At 29.8% G+C, this 18744-nt stretch overlaps 1 protein-coding gene across 1 annotated transcript in view; it reads left to right on the top strand.

Moving 5' to 3' along the window:
- Window positions 1–18744, top strand: part of TM9SF2 (transmembrane 9 superfamily protein member 2) — a 77012-nt gene that overhangs the window by 39888 nt on the left and 18380 nt on the right. The window contains exons 6-12 of the mRNA XM_075355412.1: window positions 1548–1674; window positions 2849–2988; window positions 4795–4971; window positions 5913–6057; window positions 7526–7703; window positions 9672–9831; window positions 14224–14375. Coding sequence (XP_075211527.1) covers window positions 1548–1674; window positions 2849–2988; window positions 4795–4971; window positions 5913–6057; window positions 7526–7703; window positions 9672–9831; window positions 14224–14375 — 1079 coding nt within the window. The remainder of the gene's footprint in view (window positions 1–1547; window positions 1675–2848; window positions 2989–4794; window positions 4972–5912; window positions 6058–7525; window positions 7704–9671; window positions 9832–14223; window positions 14376–18744) is intronic.

An 18744-nucleotide genomic window follows, 5' to 3' on the forward strand; every position in this document is an offset into this window, starting at 1 on the left:
AAAGTTAAAAATTCAAAAGCAGTGATATTGCTCATTGTACAGTATGAAGATCCCATGGTATCAATTCATTTACCCTAAATGAATGTGTTATCAGATTACTACAGGGCATAATGAACAATTACATTTGATAGTAAAGTCATAGTTTTAGGTGGATTTTAAATGTGTTTTACCTATGACTCATGGGACTCAAGCTTTGCTGCAAAAAAAATTATTTAAAATGGTCTCTGTTAAGACTTGTCCTTATAATTTTACATGTAACAAAAAAACATCATATGACAGATCAAGGTGAATTTTCTAAATTGTTGAAAATTTGCAGAGTACATTTACCCTATTTTTAATATAGATGAGTCCAGTGTTGAATTTTCAGCACATTTATTGATCTTGTCCTCTCAGATATGTGTTACTGTTCTCTTTTAGGTGGTGGCATTTTAACATTAAACTCATTTTTAATGTAAAGTAAAAGTGACTGTAAAGAAGGCAGACCACCCAAACCTTGCAAAAAATTAGCTTATTTTGAATAGCATGTTTTTAACCATGACCAATTCTATGATTTCTTCTTCCATCTGGCTTATAACACCACACAAATAACGGCAACTATGTTCAGGCATTCATAACAGGTCTCTTGTCCATCTTTCTTTATATCGTTTGATTGTTTCATTGATTGAGTATAACTTATTCTCTTTATGAGTAACTTCATTCCTAATATGATCCTCTCCTGTACAACTCTTTACTCTTTGCAGGAACCCCATTTCTGCCGCTTGTATATGAAAATCATCCAATTTGCTCTTCGCCCATACTTCATTACCATATGCAAGTAAAGGAATGACTGCTGTTTTATAAAATCTAATTTGGGTTTCCTTCCTGATTTTTCATTTCAGAGTACGATGTATCGATCCACAAACCACATTAAATTTAGCCTGTTTTCCATTTATGTCTTGTTCATAATTGAAGATAGGTCACACCCCAGATATTTTAAGTTTCCCACCTTTAAGTATTTCCCCGTTGATAACTATCTTGGAATGTAAGAGCCATTATCTGCAAAAGGCCATAACTTTAGATTTCTGCTGAGAAATTTTCATGTTAAATTCTTTACTGAGGAGATACAGCTGATGAACTGCCACTTGCAGCTTATCTTCACTTTCCTATACAGTCACTGTATCATCAGCAAAGCCAAAAAGTTAATAAAAACTCCTTGTCCAAGGTGTATACCATACCCTTGGTGTGGTAAGGTGTCAACCCTACCTCGCTAAATATACATTAGCTCATCCTGATATATATTAAATAATGTTGGTGACATCGGTCGGATAACCTTCTCAAAGATGTAATGTTAAGTTTTACAGAACATGGCAGTCTGTAATAAATATAGCAACACATGTAGGATTTGCATTTGTTTTATCTGGTAATTAAAATAGTTAAGATATTGCTTAAGTTAATGATCTGTATTATGGATTTTTCAATCTTCACTTACTTGAAAGTTTATATATGCATTTTTAAATTAATTAATTTAAATTTTTAAATTTTAATTTTTTAAAATTTTTTGTTTATAGAAAGGATCATATAACAAACCAAATACATTTTACATATTTAATCATGTTGTTTTAACTATTACGTATCATAGTGGTGAAGGAGAAGAATGGGGTAGTGCTTTCAGAGGAAATGGTGGTAGAATTGTTTGTAAGTATTTATATTTCTGTATTTAATAAAAATATTTGTACTTGGATTAAAGTATGATTAAAATATAAAGCACTTTTCCCCCACTTACAATGATTTGGTAGATTTTAATCAGATTTCTTTGATATTAGTCTGCTGATGTGTTATGTATATTTTGGAGTGTATGTTAGTGCTGTATCTGTAATGGTTGTTAGCAACCTTATATCAATAAAAAAAAGAATAACACAAAAGTGATGAGTCCTTTCCAAAATATAAAACATCCCACCCCCATTTTCCTCTGTAAAGTGAGGAGTGAAATGATTTTACAAATGTCTTCTTTACCGAACCAAATATATTGTTGCTTATCAACATTTTCAATACATCAAAATGCAGGGTCATAAAAATGACACCTTCATTCTGTTGAGGTGATGAACTAGTCATACACTGAACTCATTACTCTCAGAGAAATGACTATTCTCTTTACTAGTATATCTTAAACATCAATTGCTTCACCTTATCACAGCCATAAGAAAGATTGGGGTAGATAGTGTAAATCAACAAATTAATGTTCCCATTTCTGCCATTAAACAATCTGTTTTATACCTTTTACTGCTTGAACTTGACAGTAGTTATAGATCTAACATATCTACAAAATATATTGTAAGCCTGTTACATGAAATATTAAAAGTTGCAGTTGAACATCTTCCTTTTTGAAGGTTTCCTAAGCTTAGGTTCAGCAGTAATAAAATCTTCATTCTAAACTTGCTTAACAGTGGAGTCAGTAGGGTCTGATTTTTCACTGATTGGTATTAGTATTAAAATGAAACTAATTTTATGACTGGGATTCGTACAAAGAGTAGAAAAATTAGGAACCTGAGCTGGTTGCAGTTTTCATTAAAATTATTGGGTACAGCTGCAGCTACACATTATACGGCTTCTTCATATAAACCCATTGATAAATTCTTCTCCTTGATAAATTGTGGCATAAACGTAAAAAGATAAATTTATAAATTCACTTTCCAAATACATAAAAATAATTACTCAGAATACAGTTTCAGAACTATGATGTTGCAAATGATGCTATTGTTATTGACACTGGTTCATCTCCATTTCTCTAGAGATGTTACTATATGAATAAAATGTTAGTATATAAATTATTTGAAGGTAAATTGTAAATTCCTCTTTGTGTTTTTTCCAGCTGTTAAGGTTACACCTCATAGTATAAAACATAGCCCAGAAAACAAATGTAAGTCATCAGAACCAATGGCCATACCAATAGAAAAATTAGCCCCAGGCAAAAAACTCTCCATAACATATTCATTTCAAGTAAAATTTGTGGTAAGTTTTTTATTTTTTCTGTTGTGTTTCTTTTGTGTATTTTTGGTGAATGTAACATGTTCATTGTTAATTATCTATGGGTGATGAATGCTGCTGCATGCCACAACTCACATTTCTGTAATGTAGTTTATCTTTGTTTCTGATGATCTTGGTATAAACCAGTAAGTATGAGTGCTTTTTTTTTGTTACATGTCTGTTGTTATGTTGTACTTTGGTTTGATTCTAGGTTCTTTTAGTTCTTTTTAGTCTTTATTTATCATCCATTTTACTGTTTTATTTGCTTTTTTAAATTTTTTGTTAGTTAGATTTAAGCTTTTAAATTTCTGCAATATAAATTTCATGAGAAAATTCTACGAATACTTGTGGATTATTAGTTATTTAAAAATGATTTATGAAAATACCAAAATAACAATTAACCTTTACATGTAAAATCTGATAATTATCATGATCGAATCCATGGATTCAAAAAGCTTAAGTTGGGTAAATCTGTATTAAGCTTGCCATTTTGGTGTTTATTGGTTTTTATTAATTATTTATTACAGCACATTAGATAACTACATGTTCAGCAACAAATGTCTGTGCACATGCATGCACAAAAAGTCATGTAAAAACATCTTAAATGCTATTAAATGAACAATTATTTTTACTTGTGATGTAATTTTATGAATCTTGATGAAGGTCATGGCCTTTTTTTGTCATAAGGATTCATAATTTTTATGTTTGTGTAATTAGGAATTTTAGGTAGAGGCAAACACCCTAGTTTATGCAGCAATCAATTGATATATATGTAAGTCTGCCCTGTCTTGGGCATGTGATCTTCTGTAAATAACCATTTACCTTTTGTTACCTGTAGTTACCAAATATATTTGTAATCTTATGAGGTTAAGATTCCTGACATTGAACATATTATTAAAAAAATACTGTTGCTACTGTCATTCTAATTAACTTTCTCATTTGTAATTTGCTGTTTTTGCTTGAATTTACTTGGTTTCTGTTCTTGCCTAAATTCAACACTTTTCTTGAAAAATGTTTAAAAAAATCCTTGACTAAAAATGCTAATAACTTTTATGGATTTTTCAAAAATCTTCTGTAAAAAAGTTACTATTTTGGAGTTAACGTTACTATAACAGTAACTATGGGTTACAGTGGCCTCACCTCTGATTTTGATGTAACATGATTGTACTTTTTTTATTCAAAATAGAATAATAAAAGTGATGTTAGTTGTCGCAATTGCATTATACCTACATTATTACACTCTAAAAGTAGCATATTAAATGATAACTTTAGGTATTTTGGTCTTACTCAAATTTTTATTTAGTTTTACTTTCATTTTACTCAAGATACACCCTTCAGAACTTATGTAATAACAGCAACATTGGATTATATTTAAATTCAATTATGCTATCATTATATAGCATTTCAAGTGCTATAAAAACTTTGAGCACTTAAAGAGCTTGAATTTAGTTATTATTCTATTTAGTTTAAAATTAAATTAAATTTTAAACTTTTATTAATTTTAAAGTAAATGTAAGCTTAACAAAAGTCAGAAATGAGACTAAACCTCAACATAGAATTTGCAACTTTTATCAATTAATTTCATTTTTATCAAAATTAGAATTGAGACCATTACATTTACAATTTCTAGTATAATTGTTTATCATTATAGCAGATTATTCAAACATTGAAAAATTAGTATTTTTGTTTATACTGTAATCAGATTAAATTTTAATGAATCTTTAATTATATGTATTAGTGATATAATGATGAAATTATTTTATTTTGTATCTTTGTTTTTTTTTTGTTTAGAGAAATGATACTGTAAAATGGTCTTCAAGATGGGATTATATTCTTGAATCTATGCCACATACTAATATACACTGGTTTAGTATATTGAATTCTCTTATGATTGTGCTATTCCTCTCTGGTATGGTTGCTATGATAATACTTCGAACACTACACAAAGACATAGCTAGATACAATCAGGTAATTTATATAAAATAATTTATAAATTAAGTAGTTTTTCTAATTTTTTTTTCAAGAATAATTAGTTTTACAATTAAATTCCATTATAAAATTGTTTGATCAAAATGCTATACTGTTTTACAGTGTGCATAGATTAATGTAACAAAGACATCATAGCCAGCCACGACTACATTACTTAACATCAATAGTTTATATCTTGATCACTAACCTTCATGTTAAATCTTATATCTCCTGTGTTTGTCTCTTCATCTGAATCTCCTAGTTCTTCAGGACCAAAAACTACCTAATGTGAACACCAGCACTATTTTTTCAAGTAGTATAAATTCACATTTCATTCATGTATTGAAAGACTTTCTCTAAAAACTTTCATAATGCATTTATTGTTTAGCCTACATTTAAATTTTAAAAAGAAATTAAAAATCAACTATTTTTTAAAACAAATTATCCATTTATTAATTACATAAAAAAGACAAAGGCTAACTATGTGCAAGTAATAAGTGGTAGTACTGACGTAACATAATTTGTTCATAGTACTGCATTTATCTTTGATTTTAAAAATGTTCACACGAAAAATTCATTTATTTTTTTTACTGTTTCCTAATGACAACTGAATGCCAGAAACATACTTTTCACTAGTCACTACAGCAGATCTAATGAACTTGACTTTTAAATCGGTTCATTAAAAAGTTGAGAAAAAACAAATTCTAATGTTGAGATGTTTCCAAAATCTGATTTCTGCTCCATTTTATTATGGTAGACAATATAAAATAGTAGTAAATAAAATTATTTTTCTTTATTCAGATTTTGTTGATTTTGTTAAAATAATATTTAATTAGAGAATAATTTGAATATTAAATTAAATAATTGTACTAATTATGTAATTTTAGTAATTATTATTGTTTCATGTTCATTGGATAGTTATCTGTAGAAAATAATTTCAGATTGACTCTGGGGAAGATGTACAAGAGGAATTTGGATGGAAGTTAGTACATGGTGATGTTTTTCGTCCACCAAGAAAAGGAATGTTATTGTCTGTTCTTCTTGGATCTGGTGTTCAAATATTCTGTATGACACTTTTTACACTTGGTAATTATGCTTTTTCCATAACATTTGTAGTGTAATTATAACTTAGGTTTACAAAATGACAGTATTAATTGTTACTTACATTATTTACTAAAATCCGACAGCAAGGGGAACAGTTTTGTCACCAATAGTCGTCGCTCATTGATGACAAAAGCCATCGACTATTTTCCCTGTTGTTGTTAGTCTTTGTTTATCTACAGAAACCAGTTTACTCAAAGTAGCTTTGGTTGATGGAATTTATCCAAATATAATTCAATTTTATGTAAGGTAATGTAATTTTTGTGATGCTACTACTTAGATTTTAAGAGGATTCACTTATTTAAAATTTATGCAATTTCTTATGTGCCATATACATTGATCACTGTATATAAATAATATTAGCAGCATTTTATTACTTTGGTAAGCAAACAATTTTTTTTTTGTCTCATCAGAATGTAGTTTTTAGTCATTGATCTATATCGTTTTAAGTAATACTATGTTGTACAATTTATGTGATCTTTGAAATTGCATCCTTTAATAACCTTATCATTTATTGTGAAGATTGAGCTTTGATCACATCATACAGTTATACTCACATCATATATTAGTGAGTAATTCACCTAATGAACATTTCTGACTCATTTGGATTATGTAATTGCTCCTAGAAGATCTCCATTACATGAGCCAATGAAATGTAATTATTCACAGTTTCTTCGACAGTCAACTTTCAATCTAAACCTTACTGACTTTCTTGCAGTAATATCAACTATAATCTCTAAGTACTTCTGCTATTGATATGTACGTAAGTTGACTATCTTAAAAAACACAATACGTACATAATATACTATTTAAAGCCATACAGATTGATGACTAATAGGTGAATAACAAAGGAATTTGTTCATTAATATCACACATAGGTGTGTACCAATTGTGTCTTGTAACAACATTCTTTTTATGTGGCATACAAGTACCAAATGTTTTGAATAAAACTCTTACACCACTGTTTTATTTTTAATTTACTTGATTGCTTGTTTCATTTATGTAAATGAAAACTTCCAGTTTTTCATAACACTTCTTTATTATATTTACTGAAAGAGAACTAAACCATTGTCTCAAAACTAATAATAACTATAAAAAAATAAATAAAATAAAATAATGACTATTCATCGAATAACAAACCATCCTGGTTTCGTTATTCTGATATTAATTCGCTGGTTCAAATAATAATAAATTGAGATGTTTTGACTTAAAAAACGATATGCCATTATTCCGAATTATTTTAATGCGCTAAAATTGTAATTTTATGCTTACTTTTATATTAAAATAAAAAAATGAAACTGTGAATTTGTTCTTTTCTAATAACGCTTTAAATGCAACTTGTGTGGTGTAGGTAGTTATTATTTTTCAGTAGTAGTGTTAATATTATATATAATCATGTTAAAAAATTTATTTTTTCTGTTATAATTTTTATGTAAATAATTTTTTTTTTCAGCATTTGCTTGCCTTGGATTCTTATCCCCAGCCAATCGTGGTGCATTTATGACATGTGCCATGGTAGTATATGTATGTTTGGGTACACCTGCTGGTTACGTTTCAGCAAGGATTTACAAAAGTTTTGGTGGAGAAAAATGGAAATCAAATGTTCTGCTTACATCATTGCTTAGTCCTGGGTGAGTTTTATTACCATACTTTTTTTTATAAGCATTCAGTGTTGAAATATCCTACTGAACCTCAAGTAATAGTCAGACTCTTCATCGAATGATACAAGTCTGGGGTGGTCAGACAGTGAATTCAATATCATAGCAATTTTTTCACTGACCTGTGATTTCTCATCTAAGTAAGTATATGAATGACAACATGTTCATCTAAAAAAAAAGAATGTATTCATAACAATTCATTTTCCTTTTGATTTATCATTTGTATTATATTATAATACCCTTTTAATATCGGTCTGTTACTATCATATCATTGTAATTTAGTTCATATTCATCATATTGCTTTGAAAAGTTTAAAAAAATTTCTTAGCAGATGGATTATATTTTAATCACATCTTCTTCCTTGAAAATAAATTACCATAAATTTTGCTGTTAAAATCTATTTTAAACTTTTTTTTTTTATTATTTTTTCTTTTTTAAAATGAGTCTTATAAAGGTAAATGTATATTAATCTTTATGACAAAAGTAGAATGAGTTTTTAAATGCTTAAAAAATTTATTTTATACTAATGATATCTTGTAACAGAATAGTTTAGCACACTATTGAATTATTACTTTTTATGATTTAATAAACTATTCTTTAAATAATTTTAATCTTATATTTCTTCACTTAAATAAATAAGAGTATAAGTCTTGAAGGATAACAAATAATTTTCATTTTAATTACTAGGGAAAGGATTAAATTTTAATTTTAAACTTATGCTAAATCCAAGGCAGTTTTAGCTATATTGTCGCAATTTATTCTCGGTGATCATTACATGAATGGTGCCATTCAACCATAGAAAAAGTTTAAATATTATCACCAACATTTTTAAAAAACTAAGAAAAATTAATTAATCTTACTTAATTTTTTTGCTATGTTAGTCAGTTTGCTACGTGTCCGAGGTGTTCCTTGTATTATGGAACTGTCATATTGTAAGGAAAGATGATATATTTATTGTCAATATAAAAACAATCGTACCTAATTTATTTTTTTAATGCTATATTACATATTCATATAATTTTATATTTTCCAATAAATCATGTTTTTCAACGCTTGATCAAATGTAAAAAAAGTTTGTCTTGTTTCTATATAAAAACAAATGAAAAATTAAATGAACTTTGATAGAACGATTGACTTTAGTATTAAAGTTTGTGCATAATTCAGAAAAAAATATCATAAAATATATCAGCAAAAATAACTAAAACAAATCATTTGATTTCTGTTTCCATGATAATCTTATAAATGTATTAAAAAAGATTCATTCAATACTGAAACCTGATCCATTGCACTTAGAATCAGGGTGATAATTTTTAGTGTTACATTTAATTCCTCAAACATCATAGTATTTTGTACTGCCAAGATTTGTGTCTACAAAAGACAGGATTTTTATTTTCAACAGAAAGTTTGTTACTAAGGCCAGAAGGCACTGGTTTATTTATTATCAATATTTTTATAAAAAATTGTCAGAACTCAAACAACAGGTATGGAAAACGGATTCAAATATTTTTTAAAACAGTTGTTTATTAATAATGGAACAGTAGTAAATTCCGTTATAAATTCTAATACAGTACAACTGATGCCTGAAATACACTGCCTGTATGGCAGTGTATGTCTTCTGAAAGACGTGATCAACAATCAAATTGTTGAACAACAACAATTGTTCAACAATCAAACTGTGATCATTTGTGTAACATATCTGTTTTAAAAACAGTACTAAAAAGCAAACATTTTTTATTTTATTTTGAATCTCTTTAGATCTTTTGTTGTTTTAGATGTTAGATAATGACAGTCAAGTAATTTTATTTTGTCAGTATCTTGTACATTCTTATGAAATTTTGAAGAAGACTGATCTGAATCAGATCCTAATGCTCACATTGTTAAAATCTATTAAGTTTATTTAGAGTTACTTTTTGATTACTGATAATCTGTTGTTTATTACAGGATTGTCTTCTGCCTTTTCTTCATAATGAACTTAATATTGTGGCAGAAGGACAGTTCTGGTGCTGTGCCTTTCACCACACTTATTGCTCTTTTATCACTCTGGTTCTGCGTATCTGTACCATTAACATTTATTGGTTCATTCTTTGGATTCAGAAAAAGGGTAAATTTAAAAATATATTTCTATTCAATTAGGTTTCTTGATACTTATTCTGAATTTACCACAATGTATGCGTGCTGAATAATTTTTAATTTTTATTTGATTTCAATTGACATTGTATTGGATTATACAACTGGGGAAGAGCAGTTTCGGTTTAGAAGGGGGAAGGGAACAAGTGATGTAATAGGGTTAATAAGAGTGATCGGAGAAATAAATATTGAAAAGCAAAGAGATTTATATGTGGTCTTCATAGATCTGGAGAAGGCATTTGGCAGGGTGGAATGGGATAGATTGCTGAGAATCTTAAAGGAAAAAGGAGTCGCTTGGAAGGAAAGTAGATTAATAAGAAATCTATACTTGTCACAGAAGGTAAAAATAAAGATTGGGAATGAGTTATTGGAGTAAAGCAGACTTGGGAGAGGGGTGCAACAAGGATGTTGCATGTCATCGACTTTGTTCAACTGTTACCTGGAAGTTATAATTGAAAAGAGTCTATCGGGTAATAAGGGTGTAAATATTGGAGGAAGGAAGATAGAGTGCATTAGGTTCGCTGATAACATGGCAGAGGGCGAGTACATGATGAATGAAATGTTGAGAAGAATAAATCAAACCTGCGAGGAATATGGGATGAAGATAAATACAAAGAAGACAAAGAGCATGATAATTTGCAAATCAACCAAAAGAGCAACAATTAGGATTGGGGGAAATAAAGTTGAGCAAGTGGCAGGCATCCTTCAAGTACCTGGGGTGCGTAATTAAGGGAGATATGAAGTGTGATCAGGAAGTTAAAGTACAAATTGCTAAGGCAAAGGAAGCATTCAGCAAAATGAGGAGAGTGCTATGTAGCAAACTATATCTGCAACTAAGGAAAAAACTTGAGAAATGTTCTGTGTGGAGTGTGGCCCTTTATGGGGCAGAGACATGGACTGTTTGGAAGGGAGAGGAGAGAAGATTGGAGACCTTTGAAACGTAGGTTTGGAGGAGGATGGAAAAGATCAGCTGGACGGAGAGAGATTGGAATGAAGAGGTGCTTCATAGAGTGAGAAAAGAGAGGGTGATTATCAAAATAATAAAAAGAAGAAAATGCAGTTGGTTGGGGCATTGGCTGAGACATGACTGCCTGTTGATGACGGATTTGTAACAGCGAGGAAAGCAAGAGGTCAGAGACAAATGAAAATGGTAGATAATATAAAAAGGAAAGGAAGTTACTATAAAATGAAACTGATGGCACAGAATCGAGCAGAATGGAGGGTTGTCATGTGAAAACCTGCCTTTGGGCAGAAATTATTATACATTTTAACACTCATTCAGCTAATAACTTAACTAATTATCTGGTAGAAGTAAAAATGAAAAGAAACACTTGTCAATCATTGTTCACTTCTACTAGCAGGCCAATGCACATCTTTCTTGTGTCTTTTACTGGTCCACTTGCAAAATAATCTACTGCTTTGCACTAAAGAAGGGGCTGATTTTTGTGAAGTCGTCTTCTTTGTGATAACTAAATACTTGGATCATAAAGCAGGCATATCTCCGTTACTAAATGATTTACCACGTTTCATTCTCAAAATTTTTAAATAGGTTTCCTCTCAGTATAGGGATATTAATATGAATCCCTGCAATGGACACATTTTAAGAATGCATCACCTCTGGAATAATCGTTAATTAATTGTTAATAATTTGTTAGTTTTTCTACCATGCAGTTCTCATAAAAACTGGCAAACTGGATATTATCTTGTTTTGACAGATAATTCACAGTCTACCCGCGAAGGTCAAATGATACAGATGTGTTGATATTCAAGAAGTTGCACAAATATCAAGATTTCCCATAAAAAATCGAACACTTCCCCTTTAATCACCTCCTACAATTTTCAAAGGAAACACCATTGTTCCTCCTACTGCTTGCAGTCAGTGGAGTTATTATTATTTTCATCATCAATATTGTTATTATGTATAAACCATTTGTCTAGTTTTTTAATATTCTAACAAATGAAAATCCAAGGGAGCCAAATATACAGAGAATGTGGAGAAATATGTACAGAGAATGTGGTAGTATTTCCCAACCCATTTTTCCAGTGGTTTCTTGGGTCAGCTGGACAGTGTGAGGGTGAGCATTGTCATATAGCTATATCACGTCTTTTCTTTGAAATCCGCAATGTTTTTCTCTCTGCTGGCTTTACTTTTTTCATCAGCATGTCTGAGTAGTAGACACTGTTTATTGTACACTGATTTTCCAAATAATCACAAGAGTCAACACCTTGGTCATCCCAAAAGACAGTCAACATGACTTTTCCCACTGATGCTTGCATTCTGAATTTCTTTCAGACAGGTGAACTGGTGTGCTTCCATTCCATGCTTGGTCTTTTGGACTCTGGTTCAAAATGGTGAACCAAGTTTCATCATACGTTAAAATTTTGTTTAGAAAAGGGTTACCTTCCCTTTCATAGTATTCTTTCAAGTCTGTACACACTTTGAGTCTTGTTTCCTTGTGTTGTTGTGTTAACTCTTTCAGGACCCATCTTGCATTTGCTTTGCTGTACTTGCTTATTACTGATAATGTTATGAACTATGCTAACTCTTATTGCAACTGTGTTTGCTATATGTTCAACTTTAATATATAGGTCTTCACAAATAATGTTGTCAATGCGGGTTTCAAGCAAAGGAGTTGACACTTCAATTGGCCGGCCAGGACATTGCTCGTCAGTCACTGAGGTTCAACCGTTTTTGAACTGTTTTACCCACTTTCAAAAATTTTCGTGGTTCATACAACTTTCACTATACTGTAAAATCATTTGAGAAAAGATTTTAGCAGTTTTTCACCTTCAGAAAGAAAAAAACAGATCACTGAACATAGTTCAACTAATGTGGAAACTTCAAGCAGACATGCCTTCATTAAATGCAATATTGAGATTATTATAAAACAGTTTTTATTTGTCAGCTGTTCTCAGCTCATCCCAGTGATGTCAACCTAAAGTCATGAAAGTACAAAACTCCAACAAACTGTTTCATTTCTATATCACTTTGTCTCTTAATTATTGGATGTGTTCCGTATTTTAGTACATAAGTTAAATTATGTAATTTTAGTATAAGTAATGCATGACAACTGTCTCAAACTAAACTGTAGTAGACCTACTTAACCCAAATACTTAATTTTTATTTAATAAAGCATAAGTATATTATCTACTAAATTCCTTGTTAATAAAAAAAGTGGTATAATTGTTAATAGATTTTAATAATGAAAATACTTATTTTTAATAACTCAGCTAATGTGTTTTGATTACAGTTCTTGCCAGTTAGTATACCTCACACATTTTACTAATCTATGTACATATTTGTATATGACTATTTATATCTTACAAATTTAGTCATAAAATCTATTTTACCTCAGAAAAAGTATTGAGAATTATCTATTAGATATTAGATATCATCTTTCCACTTGAGAATTAATTGGATAACATAAGAAATAAATTGATTTAAAATTAATGTATTAATGTTAATGTAACATAAATTAAAAAACATAACTTCTTGAGATTAATTAATTCTTTTAAATTGGTTTTTCATGTCTTTAAGTAGCTAATTTTAATTTTACTCAAAAAATAAGTTTTTTAAATAAAATTACAGAGTGGGTTTATGTAAATGACCAATTGAAATGACACTTTACTGAATTATTTTAAATAATTTTGATTTCTTATTTTGTAATCATTAAACCATTAGTATGCAGTGTAGAATGTTGTCAGTACAATCAATTCCTTTGATAAATTAATGACATTATGTCAGAAATAAGGCATTTTTCTACAGGAATAGCTAAAGTCATTTATTAATCTAGAGTATAAACAATTACTTTAAAATACCTATTTAAATTATAGCAGAATGAAGCATTTGAAAGCAACTCCCTAGCAAGATGACTAGGTGATGAATTATCAAAAATGTATTCCATTCTTTGTAAAGAGGTTATAAGTACTTGCTTTGACTTCTGTTGGAAAATTCCTACTGAAAAATGATTGAATATTTATGTTAATAGAATTGAAGTAAACCTTTTGCATATTTGTTTATACCCAAGTAGATAAAAATTAATACAGGATTGTTGCATTGTTATTATTTAAAATTTAGAATAGTGTCAAGCACTTCATTTAATAGTTCATTATTTTATCTATTTATTATTTTTCTTATAGAAAATTTTATTTGTGGAAATTTTTATTATTCATTGATTAGATTGATACATTGAAGTATAGCTTAGGAATCTATGTTAATTGTTACTGCATTTTTTCATAAGTTAACTATACTAAATTTTCCTAAAGTAACTAAAAAAAAAAAACATTTTCTATTAACTTAAAATTTTGTGTGGTTAAAAATTTTATATTATAAAATTTACATTGTATTTTTGTGTTGCCACTTTAGGCCTTAGAACACCCAGTCAGAACCAATCAGATACCAAGGCAGATCCCAGAACAGAGTATGTATACACAGCCTATTCCAGGAATTATAATGGGTGGTGTTCTTCCATTTGGATGTATTTTTATCCAGCTATTCTTTATTCTTAATTCAATATGGTAAGTAGTTTTTTCTTTTATGGATTATGCTTCTATTTTTTCCACTGATTACAATGCAATCATTGTTATATGTTTATTTTGCTAAATGTTAATACAGTAAAATTTGTGTGAGTTATTTAACAATTCAGATGCCTCTGAGTTATCTATGCTGCTTTGTATGGTTTGAACCTGCAGCTAGTTGTATCAGTCTTTTTTTTTTAAGTGACTCAGTGAAAAATTGTTTATTTAGTTATTTTTTACCGTGGGTTTACTGTGCTAGAATGTGTTAACTTGATTCTTTCAGCTTTTATTAAGTTCAGGTAAATAGCTGAAGAACTAGTAGCATTAATATTTAATGAAGTACATCTAGACTTCAATCTGTTAACTTCCATACACTGAGGCAAGTGCATCATCATTCCATTACCTGATACCAACAAAATTGTCGAAATACATTCAGTTCTCTTTAAATACTGTAAATAGCATTAAAAAGTTTTAACATTTCTAATTTATAACTATTTTTTCTGTTCTAGTAGAACTTCATAAAGATAAAGTTAAAATTTAACATCTTTATTTTTACAATTTGTCTCTTATAACTTCAACATTTCTTGACGACTGTGTTGAAGTTTTTGTTTACAGGAATTATTCTTTTCTAAAGATAACTAACATAGAGAAAGGAATTAAGGCACAAGTTGTTTAATGTTGGGCAATTGGCAGAAACTGTAATGTCTGCCAATTCATGTGGTTCAGCAAAGGTATATGCTGCATACATAGTAAACGCAGTGTTTTTGCTGTTTACTTTAGTATTATGTCATGATTTACAAATGTATAACTCCAACCTCCAAATGTGATTAATTGACAGTAGGTACTTACAATACAAAAATTTCATCAAGTGTGTAATACTGAATAGCATTATAAATTAATTAATTAAAATACAGTTGTGGATTTAAAACAATAAAAATGTTCGTAGAATTAAAAATGAAATTAATGATTTATGTTTAAAAGATTTTATCTGCTACAACAATTTTGTGTGTTCAAGCTATCAACTGATTGCTTTGAACTCAAAGTAACTCACAAAATCTGTTGATTTAGTTATTTTACGGCTTAGTAACTTTTGTAACATCACCTAACAGTAGAAGTAATTCTACTAGCTTTTTTCTACCCCTGCTTTCTTGGTTGTTAGCTACCTAAAAATTTCATAAATGAAACTTTAGAATTAAAATTAATTAACCATAAATGTTTTTTTTTTTTATGGCAGAACCACTTGATGTCGCTAAAGAGGCACTTCATTATTTAAAACAATATATATTAATGAAAACCTTGTAGATAGCTTTATCTAATCATTGAATTCTTTTAACAAGACCTAATATTATTTCATACATATATTGATATAACCTCCATGTACAAATAAATTATACTTCTCTAAACAAAAGTAATATATATTTGTTATACTTACTCAGCTGCAAGTAAGCAAGACACAATTTAACTCTGATCATTAAGTTAATTATTTTCCATATTCCAAAAAATTTGAAATAAGACATGAAAGTAACACAATTTTTTATATAAATGCTACAATAGAATGAATCATAAAGTGAGGAAGAAGTAACAGAAGATGAAGGTTACAGATGTTTTTGTAGGTCATCATACCTGATTTCTATTGGTAATGGACCTAAAACAAACAGAAGTGTGAATCCTGTTGAAAAAGCTTCTTTTTTTAGGAAAATAATTTTTTTTTATTACATTAGATTATAATTTTATTGAAAGAGAACAAACATGTCTTTGACAAAATAAACATTTTTTTTATCAAGTGCTATACAAAATCATTTCTGAAATCTTGCAGTGCAAAAAATTTTGCTTGCAATGGGTTCCCAGGCTGCTTTCTGAATGAACACCAAAAAAGGAGAATGGCTATGCTTTAAAATTTTTGACTCAATACAGTGAAGGAGGAGCTGAACTTTTGGAACACATTGTTCCAGAGGATGAAACATGGGTTTCTCACATCACTCCAGCTTCAAAGCAGCAGTTAATGGAATGGCAATATACAACATCTCCATTCTAAGTGAAAGTCAGACAGACAGTGTCAACACCCAAGATTATGGGCAACTATGTTTTGGGATAGACATGGTGTCCTGTAAGTTGATTTTATTCCCAAAGAGACTTATTCTGTATGCATTAACTCAGCTGCATACTGCAAGATCTTGATGAACCTTTTGCATGCCATACAGAATAAATGACATGGCCTTTTGTTATTGCATGGCAATGCACCTCATTCTGCTGCTCAAACCCAAGAGTTAATCAGATCTTTTGAATGGGAGCAAATGGACCTCCCATTGTACAGCTCGGACCTTGCACTAAGCAATTAGCATGTGTTTCGCTACCTGAAGTTTCTCGGCAATCAGCAGTTTGGCACCAATGAAGAAGTAAAAACAACAGTTGAAAACTGGTTGTTTTCACAGGCGGCTGATTTCTATGATATGAGCATAAACAATTTAGTAAAACACTATGATAAATGTTTAAAAAAAACAAGGTAACTATGTGAAAAGTAGCATAAAGTTTAAAGAGTGAAATAAAAAAAGGTTTTTGACAACATCTTTACTAGTTTTGTTTGTATTACAAAACAGACCTTACATAAAAATTAGGCCTCATAATTGTTCAAACAAATGAGATGCAGTAAAGTTTCAAGATTGGATAAATGGTGACAACTTTATCAGGCACGATCCAACTCTCTGTCTTTCTAGTATTTTGATTGATTTTTGCAGGTTCTTCCAATTCTTCTTTCAATTTTCTGGAGTCTGTCGGTCTTTGAATTTGTTCGTTCAGATGGAAGAATGTTCGTGCTGTATATATGACTTCCGGTTTTATAATTGTGTTTTACTGTCCTATTTTAGTGTTTACGGATAGACATTTCTTACTGTATGTAGGTAAACAGGTTAATTTTTGTGCTTCAGCTACTTTGTTCTTGTTTGGATTGAGGTTTTTTTCATTTGGGTTTGTTATTATTTCTACCAGGTATTTAAATCGGGTTGCTATTTTGATTGTATTACTGTTTATCTTTACTTTTAATTTTGTTGGTTTTTGGGCATAATTTCTGTCTTTGAATGTTGAGGCTAATTTTATTTGCAATGTTTTGAAGTTCTAAAATCTATATTTTAGTTTCATCATTAAGTGTCATCATTTTAGCTAACAGTCCCAAATCTTTGGCAAAACCAAGGCAGTTTGTTTTGATTTTTTGGACTATTTTTATTTTTGGAGGCCATTTTTTGAACCATTATCTATATATAATCATCTTCTATATTTTCTACCTTATCTTTTTTATTCAGAAAAATTGTATCTTCTTTATTTTGTCTTCCTCAAGCTTTTCTAAATTTCACCAATTCATCTTTTGTTAGGTTTTTAAACCCCAATCTACATTCATTATCGCTAAATTATGGTTGCTGTCAATGTCTGCTCCTTTGCAGTCAACAAGTTTATTTATAAATCTTTGCTTAACCATGATGTAATCTACCTGCTGTCTTGCAGTATTTCCTGGCTTTTTCCATGTGTATATTCTTCTATTGATTTTTAAACTGTATGTTGGCAATTACTAAATTATACTTTGTGCAAAACTCTAGAAGTCAAGTCACCTCTTTCATTTCTTTTGCCCCTATTCACCCACATTTCCATCCTTGCCATTCTGATGCTTGCATTCCAATCTCCAACTATTATTAAGTTTTCATCCCCTTTATGTGTTTAATTGCTTAGTCACTTTCTTCATATACACACTATGTCATCATCATTGTGGGCGCTTGTGGGCATATAGACGTTAACAATCATTTCTGTTTAGGTTTTGATTTTATCCGTATTACAATGCATCTTCATGCATTTTGAAATAACCTACTCTCTTCCATTTCTTCTTGTTCATTACAGAACCTCTTCTGCCTGCCCTTTATTTGAAGCTGAGTTAATTATTTTGAAATCATCTGACCAAAAGTTGTTTTCCTCTTCCCACCGAACCTCACTAATCCCTAGTATATCTGCATTTAACCTACCCATTTCCTTCTTTAAATTTTTTAACCTACCAACCTTTTTTTAGACTTCTAACATTCCACCGACTCATGGAATGTTATTAATTTTCTGGTAACCCCTTCCTTAGCAATCCGCACCCAGAAATCTGAACGGGGGACTAGTTTACCACTAGAATATTTTACCAAGGAAAGGCCCTCCATCTTTGTTACATGAAAATGCAGAGAATTACATTTTCTTGGAAAAAAAAAACAGCTGTAGTTTTCCATTGCTTTCAGCTGCACAGTATTCATGATTTTATTTTCTCCCATCACTTAGTAATTCTTCATCTCACTTAATGCTTGGTAGACTTCTTTTATTGTGAGAGGATTGTTGTTTTCCATTGGTGTTA

The sequence above is a fragment of the Lycorma delicatula genome, chromosome 2, assembly GCF_047948215.1.
Source record: "Lycorma delicatula isolate Av1 chromosome 2, ASM4794821v1, whole genome shotgun sequence".
Taxonomy (NCBI): Eukaryota; Metazoa; Arthropoda; class Insecta; order Hemiptera; family Fulgoridae; genus Lycorma; species Lycorma delicatula.